This window comes from Homalodisca vitripennis, chromosome 5, assembly GCF_021130785.1.
Source record: "Homalodisca vitripennis isolate AUS2020 chromosome 5, UT_GWSS_2.1, whole genome shotgun sequence".
NCBI classification, from domain to species: domain Eukaryota; kingdom Metazoa; phylum Arthropoda; class Insecta; order Hemiptera; family Cicadellidae; genus Homalodisca; species Homalodisca vitripennis.
The window spans coordinates 73,756,256-73,770,275 of record NC_060211.1 but is presented as its reverse complement, the minus strand read 5'-3'; the positions used below and the strand labels follow the sequence as shown (position 1 = coordinate 73,770,275).

Below are 14,020 nucleotides of genomic sequence, written 5' to 3'. Positions count from 1 at the left end.
TTTTGTGGACCCACTTTTGGAACCCACATTAGTGAGTTAACTAATGACACTAATACAATGTACAAGGGATTGACTAAAGAAGCTAAATAAAGGAATTTTGAAACAAGAAATTTCATTCATTATTTGGCAAGATCACTTTAATTGTATACTCTAGGTCTCACCACTTTGAGACTGCCAAAAGCATATTTTTCATCGTAGCAGGAATATAGGTTACGAGAAGAACCATGTTTGTTAGATACTCATTGATCTCGTTGAAGATGCGTAATGAGGTATTTCCTACTTCCCGCATATGTCAATAAGTTATGTTCGGGGAACTGTGGCCACTAAATGATTACCTATATACATTGTAATACTACAGACAAACTAACATAGTTGCAGCCCTAACCTGGCTCATTAACTGAGATACAAACTTCTTTTTTATTAGTTTATTTATTAGTATTTGTAAGTAATATGCGGCACTGAGCATTTAAAAGTTAGTTTTGATATCTCATTAGTATTATTTCTTCGTATATCGTATTTGGACTTCTATTCTTTTTGTTGTAAGGATTGAAAATTTAATCGAACTTAAAAAATTAATAAAAGTGATCAGTGTGCGTAGAGAACATAAATAATGACTGACTGGGCATCCCAACCACTAGAAATAGCTTGAGAGTGCGTGGGTGGACAAGTGTCCATAATACTTCGGGGGGGCCACGATTCTTCGGACAATTATAGGTTGACGCGCTACGAAAGTTTTTTATATCTCTCGTAATCTAATCTATGTATTCATACGACGTACACAATATTATTATTTACTGTAAAGTTATGAACAGATTTTCAATCTTAAACACTATATACATTTAATGCCTTAAATATAATATTTAAAAATTCTGTCATTGGTATCTTACCTATATCGCAATATAGCCTCAAGTGAATCTGCAGTTTAATAGGAGAAATCGCTGTATTCACAGTAATGTAACTGTACAAAATATACTTTTTATATTAATCCAGCAAAGTTTATGACATTAAATAATCAGAATACACTCATTGGTGAGATTTCCCAATCAAATAAAAAATACGCATGATGTAGAACTCCTCATCTGCGTAGTCCTGCCTCTGCTTACGACACAGCAGGGCCCTCTTGAAATCGGTCCGTTGTCCTCCGTCAGTGCACTCTTGATAGAACATTTCTGAAGACTTTAAAATTGGTAGATAGGTTCCTCTTGATTCCGCTTTTGATTTTGGGGTAAAACATCAAATGGCTGTCCATCTCTCTATCTGTCCACCCGGCCACCCGTATATTCGAAAAGTCTTTACAGAAAGGTCCTAAAGACTTTAAATTTCAGAAATATTTTCCTCTTGATCCAAGCAAGAATAATATTGATTTTGAGGTTACAAATTAAAGAGTTGTATTTCCGTCTGTGCGTTAACTCATCTCCTTCTTTTGGGTCCCTCCATACTCCATTATATGGTAGTCATGGAAGAAAAGACTACACTCCATATCATTTTGAGCACCACACCATGATGCCCATGATCACAATTAGGCATCATGGAAATCTTTAGTGTACAGCACGTAACTCCGTGCATATCTGATATCAATCGTAATCCTTAGCATATAATAAATTACAATATTTTAAAGTGCGATAAAACAATTCGCATTAACAGGTCTTATATTTTTTTATATGTAGCTGAGTTAAACACCCGATTCTGTTATAATTTTAGTAAATTGCGGTATACAATATTGGCTTGTCTCAGTCACGAAGACTAAGAGAACATTTTGCTAGCTCTGTCTGTGAATATTTAATTTGCCGTCTTGTAATAACTATTAAACCGAGAATATATTATAAATATTAACCTTAATGTATTTGCAGTAAATTATAAAGGAGTTCTAACCTTTTTATTTTGATGATTATTGCTAGTAGTGAAATCGTACTTGCTTAACCTCTTTAAGGAAGCAACTTTAATTTTATTAATTAATATCACGGCCCAAAGATAATTAGTTTGTGCTTGTTTTAGATGGGTTCATGGTTTCAACTGTCGCGTTTTGAAGATTTCGTGGTGACTTTAATGGTTCAGGAAAAATATGACTACTTTTGTAATTTTTTCATTAAAGGTAATTTCCACAATAGTGCAGCTTTTCTATATTTCCTTGTATGTTTTATATGATTGCAGGTACAATTACTATATTAGAACTAAGCTATATACATATATTTAAGACTAGGATAAAAAGTAAAAAAAATTAAAATAACTAACCTAGTTACAAGAGGGTTTACAAGGAGTCTGATCCAAACACATGTTGATGTATACACTCAACTGGTTTCGTATGGTTTATATTAACGTAATAAAAAACAAACAACAATGGATTACGGGGTTATATACAGATTATACTGTGAGGTAAACCATTTTGATAACATTTTAGGGGCGCAATTAATTCATGCTCTCGATAATCGAGTGCAAAAATGTTCCACAAATCTTAAATTTAAAGTTAGCACAATAAGTTGATTCCTTTTTGATTTAAAAAGAAGGTAAAACTTTTTGCCGACTTAACGATAAAGAAATACTAAAAAACGTTTAAAAACATTGTAATGGAATTTTATAGTTTAATTTTCAAATAATTATTTTCTCATAATGACCTGAAAGATGTGTCATTGTACATTTCGAGTATTTTCTTCAGTTGAAATGATTTTTTTATCTTTAAATCATTATTTCAGTTTTCAAAGTAGCCTATATAAAATTCTTTGATTAAATTTTCAGCGGAGTAAGATAAACTAGTTAAATGGCTTGCTATTTTAAGTAGAAGAAGCAATTTTCCAAACATTACGAAGGCAATTCAGTGAAGAATTTTTTAAGCAGTAGGCAGTAATGGACAAGATATTAATTTACTGGGAAAATATCTTAAAGAATTCTTTCAATTGTACCACAAGTTGAACGAAGAACATGAGTTTCAAGAATCTCCATAATCCGTTAAACTCGGAACAATCCAACCCTTCAAATACTTTACCGAATTAAGTTAAACAAAAGTGGTCGGCCCGGAAATATTAACAGTTTATCTTGGATGCTTGCGCCGAGCTTTGAGTCCGGTAGACATATTTGCTTTGGGATTAAAAGACGAGCTGAATCCAAGTGGAATCTGATATACAAACGTTTCTGGGGCCGTCTTTGATTAGGACTACATGCCTGACTGACCACGCGGGGTGGGGCGGTCCTGGCATCCAACCCAATAACTTTACTTTTGATAAACCGAGCTGGTCGGGAGTAAGTCGGAAGCTAGGGAGGGAGAAATGTAGTCAATGACAACCGCGGGCTTTGTAAACCCGAGCAGTGCTTTGTACACCCTCCGACCCTACACCCTTTACATTGAAACACTTGGTGGAATTTGAAGTGAGGGACTTAACGAAACCGTATGTGCTAGCCCTTACATCTGTGCACAAGTGTGAACAAGACAGGCACGTGTAAAAAGTATACGATTCTTTGTGACAATTTCCCCAAATAGTCTTAGTGGCTTACAGAATATAACGTAATAAATTTTCCTTCTTTATTTATCTGAAAACAGTCATTAAAGCAATTGTTATTACAATTAAGAGATCAAATTCTTTCCTGAGATACTGTATAGGTTTTAACGTTTAAAAACAATATCAAATTTTAAATTTACAATTTGAGCAGAAATACTCACTTTAACAAACCTTTAGGTGTAATGTTAGTCTCATTTACGCGTTTAAAAAACCTAAAACATATTTTTATTCTAAATTTTACTCTTTACTGCCCTTTATTTAAGTCACTTTTGATGAAATTCGGAGTGTTTGTTTTGTAATATTTTTTTTAATTATTACAATTACAACCTTGATTGTTTTACATCGCCTGGAAGCCTGAGAACGCATTATTGTAAGGTGTAAGGTATGTGACAAGGGGTGTAGGACTGTTCATCACTTAAATATTGTGAGCATTGAGAAAACTGATAAAACCATTGATTAAATTGAAAACAAATCGTAAGAAAATAGGTTTGGCAAAAATAGACTGAAAGATGAATATGAAGCTGGAGAAGACCCTGACAATCCATCTAATGTGGCTGAAATGTTTTACTTAAAGGTAGGAAAGACTTAAAAATATAAATGTGCTCTTTATAGTCCAGAAAATAAATCCTTTTGTTACGTAAGGTGAATTTTTTATGTGACTATATTATAAATAAAAGTGAATGAAACCTATGTTGATAACCGCTAATAGCAAATTACTTACTTACTTACATACTTACGGCGACTTTTACAGCTATTCTGGCCGTTTGTCGCAGTCAATACGCCATTGTGTCTTGCATAGCCATGCATCCTCTTCAATGTTTCTTCTTTCTCTATTCCATCTTTCCACATTAACCTAGGTCTTCCTCTTTTCCTATTCCTTGTTGGTCTCCAATTCCATACTTTCCAAGGGATCCTATCTTCATTCATTCTTCTCATGTGACCATACCATTGTAACTGTTTTCTCTCTATATTGTCCGTAATTGATGATTGAACATTCATTATCTCTCTTATTGTCACGTTTGGAACTCTATCTTCTAATGTCAGTCTACAGCACCTTCTCCAATAACTATTTTCTACTGTCTCTATTCTTTTCTTCAACTTTTGAGTTATTGTCCATACTTCTGCACCATACGTTACTGTACTTTCGATGATTGATTCATAAATCCTTCTCTTTATGTCCTTTCTTATATTAAGATTCCACAGTATATAATTTAACTGACTAACTATAGATTTTCCCTTTGTGACTTTGTTCATGATATCTTTTTCATCTCTTCCATCACTTGTTATGGTACATCCTAAATAGTTATATTCGTCCACATTCTTTATTACATTTCCATTTATGTTCAGGTCTCTTCCTTCTCTCCCGATAACCAAATATTGCGTCTTGTCCATGTTCACTTCAAGCCCCCATCCTTCATACTCCTCTGTAAGTTTCCTTAGCATGTACTCCAAATCCTCTTCATCTTCAGCAACAACAACCTGATCGTCAGCAAATAAAAGGGTAAAAATTTGATCTCTTCCCATAAGGACTCCAATTTGTTGACATTTCCTACACCACCTCTCTAATGCTGCACTTAAATAAATTTTAAACAGAGTAGGTGACACACAAAATTCTTGCCTCAAACCTTTATTCACATAAAAAGTATCAGACATTTTTCCTCTGATCTTAACGCAACTCATATTACCTTCATACATGTTTTTCACAGCATTTATATATTTGATATTTATTTCACTGTTCTCCAAGGCTTCCCATAATCTTTTTATAGGTATGCTGTCATAAGCTTTCTTCAGGTCAATGAAGGCTATATGTAATTCAGCATTATGTGCTAAGGTTTTCTCAATCATTTGTTTTAGGCAGAAGACATTGTCAATACAGGACCTCCCTGGCCTGAACCCATTCTGCTCTTCTTTATCAGTTATTTCTTGTTCTATCCTATCTCTAAGTATTCGCCCATACAGTCTACCAGTTGAAGCTGTAACACTGAGCCCACGATAGTTTGCACAATTCTTTTTGTCACCTTTCTTGTATAGTGAACTTATGAACTAATAGCAAATTAACATTAAAAAACGTTTATACTGTAACTATAAAAGTATAAAACCAAATCTATCGCGAAGTTCAACAAAATAAAATGTATACAAATTTTCAACTCCCATTCTACTTGAAATAAAACTGAATATTTATTTCTTACCTTTATATATATAAAACTTAAGTCTGTGAACTGTATTTTTTTATTTATTCACTACATCTCTGCATTAGATTTCTAAGGATGCTCGTTTACGTTGACCATACATCTCATATAAATAAATATTCTTAACAAATTGATAAGACGAAATGAGATTCTCGATAAGTACACTAGTCAACGACAATCTGGAAAGTAGAATAACGCTAAAACGAACTTTAAGTAATAATGTTATAACTAGATAAATGAGGTAGAAGTAATGAGTAAAAAAACAAAAAAATAAAGAAACGTATTGTATTTCATCTTGTCAAACTATGCCAAGGTGTGTAGAAGTCAGTGAACTGCATGTTTCGAGACATATGCCAGACCGATAGGTGGTTAAAACGAGGACCTACAAATTTAAAAACCATACAAAATATTATAGAAAAATAAATCCAATTAATAAAATATTGAAACACACACGCTCAAACACACGCACAAGCACAACCGCGAGCTCCAACAATCGATGAACAGCGGAATTCCTCATTGAGAGTGGTGTTTTTATTAATTTATTTTTTTACCTTGTTAAATGATGTGATCAGTGCTTTAACTGTCGTCGACCTATAATTTAAACTCCAGAGCGTAAAATGACTCAAAATAAATAATCTTTTAAAACGTTTGACAAGGTAAAGTACGCAAATTCAAGTTATCACAGGTCCATGTACGTACATACAAGTATGATTTTATAAAAAGAAACAACTTGTTATTAAATGTAAACATAATTTATTCTTATATTTATACAATTTTCTTACACATTTTATATTGCACATAGTTTTATATTTGCACAAAGCAACCCAAATACAACAAATAAACATTAACATAACAAACATAACAATCGTCAAGGTTATTTTAGAAGTCACAACTCAAGTGTAATTATGTACACGTCATAACTGTATATCCTTAGCAAATTTTGAAAAATTATTGAGCCACCGATTTCGAAAAAGAATTGGACACTACATTACCCCTAATCGTCCGAGTCGTGTTTGAAACACCTAGTATTATATATATTATTAACATTCGGATTGTAAATGGAGCAGACGTTTTTTATGAACACGGCAGGTAGCTTTTTGACACTGTGACAGGAAAACATTGAGGTGTGCACAGTTTGAGAACTCTGGGCTTGCCATATCATCGGTGACATATAGTGAAACATACATTAAAATTATTAAAAAACTTATTAAACTTGCATAACAGTATTACGTGTTCTGTAACAAACAATCTGGAAGAAAATTGTTATTATTAGAGATAATACAGTTAAAATTAAGAATATGTTGAAAATAAAATTAAACCTGTAATACGAAACAAAATATATATACAACCCGATAGTGTATTCATCCAAGTCTTTGTGGTACACTGTATAAAATCTTCACGTGTGACGTCATGTCTCGGCGTAGGTCCATGGTAACGATAAAGAACTATACAAATCGAACATCGCCAAGTCCCCTCACGCACTGTTCTGAGAGAGCGGTTCTCTAGTCCACTGTTAGATGGCCAGGGGGTCTGCCAGAGAGTCCTGGGGTCAGTAAGGTCTCCAGACGGCCGAGTTGTCCGCCGCCGTGTGTGTGCGCTGGGGCGGGTTGTGGTCGTCCCCCCGGGCAGGCAGCTGGGTGGACGAGAGTAAGTCCGGGCCGGACGAGTGGTAGAGCTGGGAGTACAGCAGGGACGGCAGCACAGGGTAGTGGGAGGGGTAGGTGGTGGCGGGGTTGTGGTGGTGTATGTGGTGGTGGTGGAAGGTGGTCTGGTTGCCCGGGAGCTCCTCGTTGCCCACTGGCGACTCGGCGGTGGACGAGTCGCTGAGGGAACGAGGACCGCTGAGGAAGTCGGAGCCCGAGTACCGAGGGAGACTCACCGAGGTGTTGACGGAGTTGTTGTGCAGTTGCTGCGATTGAGGTGCCATCAGGTGCTGATCCAGATCACCCACCGGTGCTGAGTCCGCCATCACTGCTAACAAAAATGTTTAATTCAGGCACTTCGCATCATTGAAGTAGCACAATTATTTTCTACTTGCATACCACCTTCTTGTTTAATCTAATGATTATTAAGTAGACATTGTAAAATTATCTCCATTATGTCGGCGTACGTACGCTGCCTTGGCAGCATGTTTGTCAATCCAATAGCTATTATCTTAAAACTTTACTATCAGGAAAACGTTAAAAATTTGGCGAAACAGTTCGTTAATACAATGAACTCACTGGAGGATGTCGTGCTGGCAGTGTGGAAGGTATCCTGGTTATGGTCGGTGCCAGCAGGGAAGCCTATGGCGGGGGTATTGAAGCCTCCAGAAGCCGCGCAGCTACTGAGAGAGCCTGCCCCCAAGTACGAGGAGTATGGCGTGGCTGCACTGTAGCCCCAGTGGTGGGAGTTGTTCAGCCCAAACTGACCCATGTCTGAGGAAACAAAGCAATCATATCAAAAATTGTGAAGGTCGAGAAACATTAAAGCAAGAAATCGTCTTACTCGTGCGATAAGTCAGATTGATTGCTACTGAAAAATACTCAAATCTCCTGATAAGTTTCGGAATAATTAAAATTTAAGTTTAAAAACCTCAGTTTTGGGGTCCTAAAGTGTGTTAGTGAAATAGTTTTTTACGAGTACCAATGAAAAACGTTTCTCTGAAACATTCAAGAATATTTTAATGTATAACATCCACAATTTTCAGGAAAACTTAACATAAGTCAAGCCTTTTACCTGAATAATAAGGTAAAAGGAATTGTACAATATGATACAAACCTATAATAATTTTGAGTTAGAAATATATATTTTTATGATACGAACAATTTCATTGTTCTTAGCTAAGAGGTTCAAAAATTAAACAAATTTTCCACCGTTTTTTATTTGTTTTGGCGTGTTAAGAAGCATTTCTGGTTTAAATAAATTATATTACCAAAATGTAACGCTTGTTGCCTATGGAGTTTCCATGATAAAAAAATTATTTAACCTGAAAATTATACCCCAGAAAGAATTTGATTAATTTTGAACTTTTTAATCTTATTCCGGTTGAAGTTATTTCCGGCGCTCTAGTAATGTTTGCATTGTTGCTCGATTAAGAAAATTTATACATTTGGTCTGAAATGTCTTACTTCATTCAAAAAGCGTCAATTTTAGGGGATTATAAATTTTAATCCAGTCTAAGGTATCTTTGGCCCTGAAGTAGGGTTTGCAATGTTGCCCCGATCAAGAAAATATATACATAAATAGGTCTGAAAAATCTTTTCCAATCTAAGAGCGTCTGATTTTGGTAATTGTAATCTACTTCCAGTACCATAGAAGCGTTTACATTGTTGCTCCAATTAAATGTATAATACGATTTTCTGAATATGTATTCTGGTAAAAAGTGACTTCCGGTCGTTGTAATTTATATGCAGGCTAAGGTATTTTTGGGGCTTAGTTGATTTTGCGTTGTGATTTCAATCAAGAACACATATACGTTCATAGTTCTAAAACGTTTACTTCGGCCACAATGCTTACGTTTATATTTAAAATATTCTTCCGGTTGTAGTATACCCGGCGATATAAAAGCTAATCAACTAAATTAGTCTGAATAGTCTAATTCAGGCAAAAAAAGTGGTGGACAACTTGATTCTGTAAACAAAAATAACGTTTTTTAAGGAATTGAATGGGGTTCAAATCCTCTATACGTAGTTGATCTTTATGAAAAATATTTTTCTTTGTCTGTTGAGAGCATACGGCACTTGTGTGATAAATTTCATCGTTGGAAAATAACAAAATATACTTCTTATAGACTGCCTATATAAAAAATCATAAAATTATTCCTATACGAGTAACTATTTTTTCCCTGAATGTTTGTTGTAAATATGCTGTAGATATAATAGACTAATACAGCATGTCTCTGTAGGTTTGTTTGTCTACTTCCATGGGCATATGCTCTAGAGTAAAATGTATGAGGTAGGGCTTTGTTCATAAAAACAGTAATATAAACATATTGTGCTTTATTTGGCTTTGAAAACTTAAACAGCTTAAACAATTTTAAATAACTATGTATATGTTAGTCAGTTTATTGTAGTGCTTTAATAGTTATATTTGGAGAGTTGATAATTCTGCATTTACTAGGCGTTTTGTTGACGACCTTAAAGAAGAAAAAAAACACACATACAAACAGCCCGAGAGGTATGACGGGGGATGCACGCAGACGAACTACCAGTCCTGTTGCTGTGACAGATTTGACGGGCGGGGGGTGTCGTGTTTAATCAAGCACTGTAAAGCCGGACCCCACTGCGATGCATTTTTACCACGACAAAAGCGCCGACCGTAGTTTTTAATATCAACAAGAAATGGAATTTTCATATAGCCGTTGATCAGAATTCCGTTGATAAAATAGAAGTGAAATTTTTAATCAGCAGCGCGAGCCGGCGCCGCCGTCAATTCGAGTCGTTCGCATCGAATTTTTCACGTTTTTCGGGGACAGTTTTAATGAAAATATTTTGCGTCCAGTGCAGTACGGGACTTAGCAATTAATTGTTTTTCACAGCTTTGGGCCTGTATCGACGCTTGCAGTCCTTCTGCAACTTTCGGTATCGATTAGTCCGCAGGCTATGTTGTTACGCGTGGTTGGCACGGGTATAATAACATTCGTTATTTCATCATACATTACTGTTTATTTACTACCGTAAAGTTTCTATATTACGTCCAATGAGTAAGATTGCGCAATAGTAAAACTGTAATTGATAAAATGGAATTTTGTACGTAAATTTGAAGAATTAAACTAGCAATATTGTACAATAGGATTTGGTTTGAGAGCAGTAACATTTTCGATTTCAAATTGAAATCTAATCACTTACATAATACACGGAGAATGCAGAATGAATTTATTTTTACACTAAAAAAATAATATCTTACTGCTTGCAATAAATACAGTGGGACTGATAAGTAAATTAAAAGGAACTGAAGCTAAAGAAACGTAAAATTTCAATAATTTTATATGTGCCTTTTAATATATTAATTACTAAAATCAAGTTTAAAATAGTTAATAGATCCAAATCATCTAAACTTAAACCGACTCAAAAAATCTCTGGTTGCCTGGACGTGGTTTAAATTGTATTTGTATATTAATGTATAATACAAATCTCTTTGAATAAGCTATTTGAAGTGATAGTATGTTCTACGCTGAGCATTTAAACATTTACGAAGAATTTATTCTACATTACTACAGGGACAAATGGCTTTATCCTCCCCTGTATGAATAATAGTTTTTTTTTTTCAAATAACTAGATAAAATGTAAATAAATATACTACTAAAAACAAAAAAAACATAATATTTTCAAAATATAAAAAATGTATCCGAACACTTGGTCAACATGTTGCTATTCGGGTTTAGGAATTATTATTAAGTAATTGTATAGAGAAGCAAAAAAGGAAAACAAACAGATTAGGTACCAGAATTTTAAAAGGTTGCATAACAGTTACAAGCGTAGCAAGTATCAGGTATTTTTGCATTCAATAGTAGATTTCACGGTATTAAGAAACAGACAAGAGCTGTCAGTTAACTGAAACAGTTTTTTTAAAGAAATATGCGCCTACTTTGACAGCTGGACATGGTGGGCATGCGGAAGGCTAGGGGGTCGGTGGTGCGCTGCAACGGGTCCAAGGGGCTGCCGAAGTGCCCGGAGAGGAAGGGCCGCTGACCGAAGGCGAAGGCATGGAACTGCTGCTGCTGCCCTAGAACAGAGAGCACTGGATCAGCATTGCCACCTGCCCCAGAGTAAACTCGACGGTGGCTAACAAAAATCTGTGTTTCTTTCCTTTACAATTTCAACGATTAAATTAAAACGACAATAGAAATCATATATAACACATATATGAGAAATTAAACTGAACGCTAATTTGTTTACAACATTACATGATACATTTAAGTTTTTTTGGCATTACCCAATGTGTCACGAATGCTACATACTGCATTTATCTTAGAGAATTCTTTGTTCTCAATATTTGATACATATACCAGACCAAAAAACTAAAGGTAACTAAATAAATAAGTAAATATATATATATATATATATATATATATATATATATATATATATAGTATATATATATATAGTATATATATATATATATATATATATATATATATATATAGCTTACAATATACAAAGAAACTTAGCAGTTTTCAAAGTTTAAACGTTATGATAACGTAAAAAAAGTTATATAGGCTACAATCCTTTGTGGCGTGATAGTCAGTGGGAGAAATACCCCACACTCAATAATTCTATTCATGGATTTTCTACTACCGGTTTTGTATAATTTTATCAGGAGCCCATTAACTGAAGCAGAAGGTTAAACGGCGAAATATTTCATATAATCACTTTAATCTGTTATTGTAAATACATTGATCTCAATCCCTATAATCTATTTCCCGATTTTGCGAAAAGGGTTCTATATAGCCCACAACCGGAAAACAGTGATAATTTTCCCTGCCATCCTCAAGAAAAGTGATGGTCGTTGAAAGGAAACGTCTCTGCTACCTATCCTTAATCGATGCTATACGTCATGTTCCAAAGACTTTCAGGAGAACTTTGCCTAGAGGCAATGTTAACGTGACATAACAGGGGAAAATAACTTATCTAGCGCTTTGAGGCAAGTTGCTTTAAAAAAAAAATTAAATTCCCATCCTATTTCAATACTTCATATAACCCACAAAAGGGTCACCACACCGTAAAAAATGAACGTGAAGTTTTTTCCAGTGTTATAGAAGGAAGTCATCATTACATAATATTTATAAGATACATACAAAAGATGAACTTTTTGTTGCTCTGGGACGAGTTTGAAAGCCTCGGTAGGAAATCCTAACAGGAGATACAAATGTGTAAATTTCTCGGATCATATGCAGTTTCTGTCTGAATTTTTCATGTGTTGCCTTGTCTGCAGAATACTTTTTTTAATATTATTAATTGACTTGCAACTTAAATTGCTGAATACGAGTAACACTCAAATCACACACTTGATTAAAACATGTTTTTTTTGTAAACGAAAAAGGTATTAGTACAGTAAATTACTTTTTTGAATATAAAATTAGTTAGCATTTTTGTCATAGATTTATATTTTCCTTAATCTGTGAGTGTTTAAAAAATAAAAAAAACATCATGCGCTGAAAACATTTGCCAAGCCTCTTGCTTAGGTTAGTTTCAGTTGGCCAATACACATCAAAATGTGAAGCTTTGAAGCTTATAATTTAGTACTACTTTATATTTAAAGTATTGTTAGCTTATATATGTAGTAAAAGCTATACCATTTTGGAACTTTATCATCAATGAAGAAAGGTGTTCAAAACCTCACTACACTCTGTTTATGTTTTTGTCAAATAAAAGCAAAGTAATCTCTCTATATAAGGCCCTCGCTCAATCTCACTTACTCACCAATAATTCTCCAACTTTCCGATATCCCAGAAAGTTCTAATATGGTACTCTATTACTTATGACTAAAACTAAAAAAACTAAAGCATTTTTATAAATAATTCATATTCATAAGGGTTCAAATCGGGTTGCAAACTCAAGAATAAATATATCTTTCAGTGACCTAGAAAGATTAAATTTGATACAGAAGTACCTTATGCTCCCAGTTAGATAAATGCATTTCATGATGATATTGAGGTTGAAATGGGGTTGCCTAACCCCAAGTAGAACAATATACTTGTCTTTCCAACTTCCCGATATCTTAAACATATTAAATTTGACTCACCCATCTGGGCGTCATGGTGTAAATAGAAAAAGTCATGAAGACCAATCACCGATGAAGCGATGAACCATACTTTTGTTTTTCTACTTCCTAATGTCCTAAAAAATATAAAATTTGAACACACGTGCCTTATGAGGTAAACAGAAAAGGGATAGCCAAGGAGGATAAACCAGCAATAGAGGTTGAAATAGGATTGATTCTCTAAAAGAACTATATTTATTTTTAAATTTCAGATTTTTATTCCATGTAATTTGTAAAACATTGTTTTATTGCATATGTGTGTACGGTTTTAAACTCTCTGAATGATCGGATGTTTGTTTAAGCTAATTTTTTACATTTTTAACAATTTTTAAAACAACCAATTATGCTTAAATACCTATTGAAATCAAAAAAATATTTTGGAATATTTGCCAATTAAATGTAAAACTGTTATTTTAAAGAAAAAGTTTTGTTAAATGTTAATTTTTTATTTTATGTTAGATGATCTTAAAGTAGCAAATCGCTGTAGAGTATTACCGTTGCACGAAAGGTATTCACACAGAAGGAGAGAGTAAACCTACAAGGTGGTTCTATCAATCAATAAATCATTAACCTGCATTGGTTAAGGCTCCTGCTTAC

At 34.2% G+C, this 14,020-nt stretch overlaps 1 protein-coding gene across 2 annotated transcripts in view; it reads right to left on the bottom strand.

The window, feature by feature from the left end:
- Positions 1-6,553: 6,553 nt before the first annotated feature.
- LOC124363868 (runt-related transcription factor 3-like) overlaps positions 6,554-14,020 on the bottom strand; it is a 61,907-nt gene continuing 54,440 nt past the window's right edge. The window contains exons 3-5 of one of the 2 annotated variants that reach the window (XM_046819133.1): positions 11,249-11,401; positions 7,903-8,097; positions 6,554-7,651 (exon numbers count right to left, since the gene is read on the bottom strand). In XM_046819133.1, coding sequence (XP_046675089.1) covers positions 7,230-7,651; positions 7,903-8,097; positions 11,249-11,401 — 770 coding nt within the window. In that variant the 3' untranslated portion in view covers positions 6,554-7,229. The remainder of the gene's footprint in view (positions 7,652-7,902; positions 8,098-11,248; positions 11,402-14,020) is intronic. The other variant, XM_046819134.1, reaches the window with a different exon arrangement.